General features: G+C 34.1%; 1 protein-coding gene across 2 annotated transcripts; it reads left to right on the top strand.

Annotated features, from left to right (window-relative positions):
- The first annotated feature begins 648 nt into the window (after positions 1-648).
- LOC121984518 (vacuolar-sorting receptor 1-like) lies at positions 649-6,645 on the top strand. Of its 2 annotated transcripts, none has more exons than XM_042537477.1 (13): positions 649-863; positions 1,111-1,409; positions 2,151-2,843; positions 2,949-3,037; positions 3,146-3,215; positions 3,299-3,382; positions 3,485-3,561; positions 3,626-3,707; positions 4,647-4,729; positions 4,809-4,863; positions 5,513-5,641; positions 5,878-5,984; positions 6,354-6,645. In XM_042537477.1, exons 2-13 carry the CDS (start codon positions 1,112-1,114, stop codon positions 6,447-6,449), a joined length of 1,863 nt encoding a protein of 620 aa, XP_042393411.1. In that variant the 5' UTR covers positions 649-863; position 1,111; the 3' UTR covers positions 6,450-6,645. The 2 variants fall into 2 exon arrangements, with proteins under 2 accessions (XP_042393411.1, XP_042393409.1); XM_042537475.1 differs by having other exon boundaries at positions 1,044-1,409.
- Positions 6,646-7,825: the final 1,180 nt, after the last annotated feature.

Below are 7,825 nucleotides of genomic sequence, written 5' to 3'. Positions count from 1 at the left end.
TTTTTTTTTTTGACGGCCGGCAAATTTTCCAAATAAAAACGATTATTATAAAAAGAAAAAACTCATTTTATTTATTTATAATTTATCTTCTTTTAATATATATATTAAATTTTATTTTAAAAAAGTTGTTGATTTAAATATATGCTCGCGTACCTGCTCATAATTGGATAAGGTCAGATCTCGAATGATTCCATAAAATTCACATCATAAATATAAATATAAAAAAAAATAAATTATTCTCAAATATTTACAGAGTGACAATGAGATAGATTTTTCTTTTTGAATATTCAATTTGTTTAATTAGATTGAATGCTTAACATGAATTTTGATCAGTATTAGCATTTATAGGCTTTGAATAAAATTTATTATGTTTGATTGTAATCAATTTGAATTTTTTTTATGAAAACTGATTAATGCTTTTAAAATTAAAATTTTTAATCATTATACTTTTTTACGTCTAAAAAAAGGATGAAATATTTATTTATAAATTAATTTGGAATTGTTGTCTTATTTTTGTAAACTTTTAAATATTCTAAATATGATATTAATATGCATTCATTTAGTGTTTTTTTTAATAATAATAATAATAATAATAATAATAATAATTCCACGAGGGATTTGGTTTGTTACACTACAAAGCGAGAAAGAGAACCTTTCCAAAGCAGTAGAAGCTGCGAAAGGCAACACGTTGCCTCTCACGTCCTCTCTGCTGCTCCTCGAGAGTTTCAGAGCTTCGTCGCCTCGATCGACGCCTCTTCTAAACCGTAATTCCGGCGAGGAGATCCAATTCGGTCGGCCCCTCCCACTGCTCGCCTCGTCGGATTCCCGGATCCCGGCCTCCTCCGATCTGTTCGGCCTTGCATGTGGGTGTTCTCCCGGCTATTTGTCCTCGCCTTGAAGCATCTTTTCCAAAGTTTTTTCCTTTTGATTTCTCTCACCCCCTTCGGATTGAGTATTCGAGCAATTTTTTTTTTTTTACCAATTTCTGTGAGGTTTTCTTAACTGTTAAGATTCCTTTTTCTTTTTCTTCTTCTGGAAATTAGGGTAACTGTTGATCAATATTGAATTCGATCGGAGGATTGATACTTGAATTGGTTGGATTCGTGCAAGAATGGGGGCGAAGCAGGTCTGGATTCCGTTATGGCTTTTGTTTCTTCTGTTCGACTCTTGTCGGGGAAGGTTCATGGTGGAGAAGAACAGCCTGAGGGTCACGTCTCCGGATTCGCTGAAAAACGTATACGAGTGCGCTATTGGAAACTTTGGCGTGCCTAATTATGGCGGAACATTGGCAGGGATCGTGGTGTATCCAAAGGCTAACCGGAAGGCTTGCAAGAGCTTCGAGGAATTCGACGTCTCTTTCAAGCCCAAATCTGGAGCTTTCCCCACCTTTGTTCTTGTCGACAGAGGAGGTGAGACATTAAGTTTATCTTTAGTAAACAGAATTACACGCTAAGTTTAGATTTGTAATTTTTTAATTTTTGATCGAGTATAGCTGTCTTCATCTATGTGTCATTTTCAGTATTAATTGTTTAGTTTTTTGGATCATTAACATATTCCGTTGGAGGAACGTCTGTTGTCATGGTCATAAAGCTATTGGATATTGAGATTATTTAGTGATGCTGCTTATCATTCAATGATCTGCATAGTGCATGGACAATATTAACTAATGAAGTATGGAATTAAGAAATCATACTCAATTGCTTATGTTATTGTTCTTAATGAAATTTGGTCTCCAATCAGCATTCGCTAATCCTTTCAGCGGTTCAAAATGAATAGAATTTTATGTATTGTTTTTAATTCCAATTCTTCGTATAATTAGCTTGAATGAGAACTGAATAAGACCCTTAAATCACTCAACTGGCTGTGTAGGCCAAAGTATATTAGAATATCATAGGATTTGATTTATCTAGACATAATTCTACTTATTTGTCTTAATCTACGTTAAAGTTTATCAATCACCATGCTGTATGAGTCCCAACTATTTGGGTTGGTTGAAATGGAAGCTTTGATTAGGAAATTAATTGCTACTTTGTCGTGCCATGTATTAATCAGTCTGCGATTAACATTCAGAAAGTGAATAATAACAGCAACTTAATCACTGGAATTTGGGTCTAACAAATGCCTCTAAATTGTGTTACTGTTATTTGCAGATTGCTTCTTCACTGAAAAAGCATGGAATGCACAGAAGGCTGGAGCTGCAGCTATCCTTGTTGCTGATAATAAAGAAGAGCCTTTAATAACAATGGATACACCTGCGGAAGATGATGACAAGGCGGACTATCTTGAGAAGATCACTATTCCCTCAGCACTTATCACTAAGAGTTTTGGAGACAGCTTAAAGAAGGCGATTGAGGATGGTGAAATGGTTAGTGTCAATTTGGATTGGAGGGAATCTTTACCGCATCCTGATGACCGTGTGGAATATGAATTTTGGACAAACAGTAATGATGAATGTGGAGCTAAATGTGACAGCCAAATACAGTTTGTGAAGAACTTCAAAGGAGCAGCTCAGATACTAGAGAAAAAAGGTTATACCCAGTTTACCCCACATTACATTACATGGTATTGCCCTGAAGCCTTTCTTTCGAGCAAGCAATGCAAGTCCCAATGCATTAATCATGGAAGATACTGTGCACCCGATCCGGAGCAGGATTTTAGCAAGGGGTACGATGGGAAAGATGTTGTGATCCAAAATTTGCGTGAAGTCTGTTTCTTTAAGGTTGCTAATGAGAGTGGAAAGCCTTGGCTGTGGTGGGACTATGTAACTGACTTTGCAATCCGTTGTCCTATGAAGGATAAGAAGTACACAAAAGACTGTGCTGAAAAAGTTATTGAATCACTTGGTGAGTTCATCAATTTTTTACTTGGTCAATGTTGATTAGTAAGGCTCATTGTTCATCAAGGTACTGAAAATTTTCTGACCATTCTAATATGAAATAATGGAACAGGTGTGAATCTTATGAAAATAAACAAATGCATGGGAGACCCTGATGCAAATGAAGATAATTCAGTGCTTAAAGCAGAACAAGATGCTCAGGTAGGGACTTTTCTAGTATCATTTCAGTATATCATATGTTTTTCCTTCAATGGTTATTTAACCCCTCTAATATTGTTGCTTTGCTCTGAATCTGATTGATATTCTTAGATTGGAAAAGATTCCCGTGGAGATGTTACAATTTTACCAACTCTTGTTATTAATAATAGACAATACAGAGGTATGCATTTCAAGCTTCTTGTAATTAATCATGTATTTTCTTGAAATCTCATCGAGCATTCTCTATCTGCTTTGTTTTGTCAGGCAAGCTGGATAAAACTGCTGTGCTTAAAGCAATTTGTGCTGGTTTCCAAGAGGCAACTGAACCAGCTGTTTGTTTGAGTGAAGGTATTATGATTCCCTATGTGTACCTGTGGTATTATCGTATTGTAATTGGTACCAAATTTTGAATGGGATCATAATCATTTTTTATTTGTTTTAACTGCACAGATATACAAACAAATGAATGTCTGGAGAATAACGGTGGATGCTGGAAGGATAAGGACTCTAGTATTACTGCATGCAAGGTATTCACTTCTGACACCAGCGAACTAATTTTCAGTATATTCTCTTACCTTCCAGTTCATGCAGGACACTTTCCGTGGAAGACTTTGTGAGTGCCCTGTTGTTAAAGGTGTGCAATTTGTTGGTGATGGATATACCCATTGTGAAGGTAAAAAGTGGCATTTACTGTTAGATCTAGTATTAAACCACCTGGTATGAGTTTAATTTAACAAAGAAGTCGTGCTAACTAAAAAAAATAAAATTAACAAAGAAGTTAGTGGGGCATGACATATTGAAAAATGAAGCCTACATGATTCAAAGGATGCCACTCACAATGGATCTGTCCTCTAAGTGTCTTGATATTTTTGTCTGGAATAACTTCTTTGGGGCTTCTACAATGACTGTTAAAAATTGTTTGACCTCTCAATCATCCAACTGAAATTGGCACTTTAGAACGCACATGTGAATTACAACATATCGTCCATCCAAAGGTTTGAAACTTTAATTGACACAAAATTAACACTCTTAGCAAAGTATCAATGTATTATATATTTATGATTCAACTTGCAATTACTGATTTGACATGTGGACCTCATAGAAAAGATATCTAAGACTAAAGATGGAACAACTATGCACAGATAGATGGGTTGAGTATTAGGGGTATGCACAGATAGATGGGTTATGCATTAGGGGCAAGCTAGGATTTGAACTCTTATTCTGGTTTGGTAACATGTTGAAGATTTTATTTGGCCACCAGGTTCCAAAAGTATAAACTGTTAGAAGATCTCCTCAATGATATTAATGGTTTTTGTATATATAAAAATGTCTTTTCCTTAGATTCCAACATGCTTGGCTCTAAATTGCATTTCATGATCTTCAAGTTGCCTATACATTTATCTCAGCTACTTGTTGTCTGTCAAGAAGTTTGCTTATGAAGAAGTTTGCTTCAAGACTTCAAGTTGGATTGGCCTAATCTTTCTACTATTGATTGTTCCTAAATTGACAATTATTTAAATTCTTGATTAGACCATTCTCCTCTGGATATACATGACTCGAAACTATAACACCTGAAATATTATATGTAGAAGTTACCTCTTTTCTCTTGCAGCATCAGGATCTGGGCGGTGTGAAATTAACAATGGAGGATGTTGGAAGAAAGAACACGAGGGGAGAACTCACTCAGCCTGTGTGGTCTGTTGGCTAACCAAGTTGTTCATATATTTTTTTTGTCCTTCACTAGAATTTATCAGTTAATTATACAAAAATGCAGGATGATGGTTGCAAGTGCCCACCAGGCTTTAAGGGGGATGGAATCAACTGTGAAGGTATTTTCTTCACTGGCTGTAGTGTCTTGGTTTTAAAATATTGTTAGAGCTAACACTTGTTAAGCTGGTTACTTGATTTGTTTACTTTTAATATTCCATTTTTCTATTTCAGTTAGTTTTAACTCATTTATCATCATCAAGCCATGTTTATCCTACTCTTTTGGGGTCAGATAGTAATATTCAAGGCCCCTTGTAGCACTTCCATGTGACAACCTAACACTACAAAAAATAGAGTCAACATTGATGCTCACAGTTGTAGATAATGTTTGCTATCGAGGACTAACATAATCAGCTTTTTTTTTCATCCGGCCTTGGGACTAGCATCAGCGGTTTTAGCTCATTTACTTATAAAGTCCTAATCTATTCCTAGTATATTATTGGAAGTAACTCAAGTCCTATTCCTTTATTTACTCTTCAATTGCAAATTTCCATTGTCCCAAAATATGCATATGGTGCTCACTTCTGAGAAGAAGCAACAATTTACTTGAATGAATTTTGCTAAATCTAGTAATATCTAAGAATTCCAAATTATTAAATAATGGAGAATTCAAGGGTGGATTCATGAATTGCTGTAACTGTTACAAATTAGAATGTATACAATTGTGAAAACTAGTTATTCGAGCTATATATAAATGATGTGTTGTTTCAGATGTGGATGAATGCAAGGAAAGGACAGCATGCCAATGTTCTGGGTGCAAATGCAAGAACACATTTGGTAGTTATGAGTGCAGCTGTGGCGGTGATTTGCTATACATGAGGGAACATGACACTTGCATAAGTATGTATTTTCGAATCTCCATATGTGAATCGTATCTCCTTAGATAAAGGGAGGGGGAAAGGGAATTAGAAATGTGAACTCTGCAACTGTTATTTGGTACTTCTAGTACATGGGAAGAAGATGAATACTCCCATTTCTTGTTTCATTTTTTCTTGAAACAACATAAAAGTAACTTGGCACGTATCTTTCCGGTTTCCTGAATTTTTTATGTTTTAAACACTTTGTTGAATATGCAGGTCAAAATGCTTCTACAGAGGTTGGCTGGGGCTTTTTATGGGTTATTTTTTTCGGTATAGTCATAGCTGGAGTTGGAGCTTATGCTGTATACAAATACAGAATCCGGGTATAAGTCATTTCTCTTTTCAATAAACTCCCAGATATCTTCTTCGTTTTTTTACTGTCATGTTCCACATTTATCGGACAAGCAAGTTTTTGCCTCCCATTGCAAGTTTTTCGAGCCCACCGATTGCTTCAAGAGCTTAAAATGCTCATAATCCTGAGACTTTGATGATTTCATATTCTATGTTTTTCTGCATCCTTAGATCCAAAAAATTCAGAGTTTGATAGTCATGTTGTGATCATGCGAACCTGTTTTTTTTTTTTTTCCAAACTCGATTCTATTAGCTTATACGGTTTCAAACTCAGAGATTTGTTATGCAGAAATTTGTTTCTCCATCTCGATTAAACTGTTGTCTTCCTTGTTGCTCATCAGACTTACATGGACTCAGAGATCCGAGCTATCATGGCGCAGTACATGCCTCTCGACAGCCAGGAAGGGCAAAGCCATGTACACCATGGCAATATCTGAGGTGGTCTTGATGTCACTTGCCTTTTATCGTGACCATGTCTACTACAAAGTACAATGCCTGTCTATTTTGGGAATCGCCTGATACTTTTTTGTGCAGGAAACTATGAAAACTCGCTTGTAGATGAAGTTTATGAACTTTTTACTTCATTTGTAAACTTTTAGAAGATAAATATGTTCGTACGGGGATAATTGAATCTGTTGCGAGTTATAGGTTAAGAAGTAGCATAGTGCACTTTTATGTTCCGTTAAGGTGTTAAATGAATTGAACGTTAGTGAATAAATTTGGTGTTCTGACATAATAAAACTCGTTTTTCATTTAATTGTAAAAGAATATATAAAATAAATAAGTTTGAATATTAGTAATTTTAGTTCAATGATCATGAAAATCTATAAATAAATTCATTTATTAATTCAAATAAAATCTAATTGTAAAATTATTTTTTAAATCTTTCATTAAAATAGAATATTTATAAAAAATTGTAATTTAAAATTATTTATAAATAGGTTAAAAAATAAGACAATGTAAGTTCCATGAAATGTTTGAGTTGAGCTCGATAAAAATTTCAATAAATAAGTTTAAATAAACTTAATAAATAAATAAATTTAAAAATAAATAAATAAATTTAAAAATAACTAAGTTTGGTTCATTGACTGAAGTTGTTACTTGTTATATTCATGTCTACTTCAAATGACTCCTTTTGAAGAACTTATTTTATTCTATGATAAAATAACAAGTTATGGGTGAAAATTAAAGAGATTTTTTTTTGGGAATCATCAACGTGGTTTTAGTCTTTTATTATTATTATTTTTTTTATCAAAAGATGTTAATAACATTCAAATAAGTAAATAAGTAGTAGTTATAATTTATAGTTACTATAATTTATGATATGACAGTTTAGCTGCTATAATACAGACTTACATATTCATGTAACATTCACACTGCATTACTTAGGGGTATATTTAGTATATTAAATTTTAGAATTTTAATATAATTAGATTACAAAGTAATCAGTTTTGTAATGTAATCCTGATTATATCATAAGACTGATTATCCCTCAAGAAACACAGCTTAGTAAATCAATTCCACTTGATTATTACAAGTCAATCCTCTCGAAGTGATCATCCTATCCCCGTTCTCATTTTTCTTCGATTTTCCATGAAATAGGACACAAGTTCCTATCAACTTAGTATCAGAGTCACATTCAACTTCATTATATCCTCATAGCATCAAGCATAAACTCGCTCAACACCTCAAACTCACATCCACTGACAAGCGCATGATCTTAACCTGACTTTAATAGAAGAAAATCCATTCTAACATGATGATTGGAGGATCTCAACTTGACACCAAATGAGCTCTAGAATTCGAAGTTAAG

Source organism: Zingiber officinale, chromosome 5B, assembly GCF_018446385.1.
Source record: "Zingiber officinale cultivar Zhangliang chromosome 5B, Zo_v1.1, whole genome shotgun sequence".
Taxonomy (NCBI): Eukaryota; Viridiplantae; Streptophyta; class Magnoliopsida; order Zingiberales; family Zingiberaceae; genus Zingiber; species Zingiber officinale.
The sequence above is the reverse complement of the archived record's forward strand: the minus strand, read 5'-3'. Positions and strand labels throughout refer to the sequence as shown.

Coding starts and splice junctions, on each gene's coding strand:
- LOC121984518 (XM_042537477.1), top strand. CDS start 1,112: ATGGGGGCGAAGCAGGTCTGGATTCCGTTATGGCTTTTGTTTCTTCTG. Junction 1,410..2,150: donor TGTTCTTGTCGACAGAGGAG/GTGAGACATTAA, acceptor TGTTATTTGCAG/ATTGCTTCTTCACTGAAAAA. Junction 3,562..3,625: donor CTAGTATTACTGCATGCAAG/GTATTCACTTCT, acceptor CAGTTCATGCAG/GACACTTTCCGTGGAAGACT.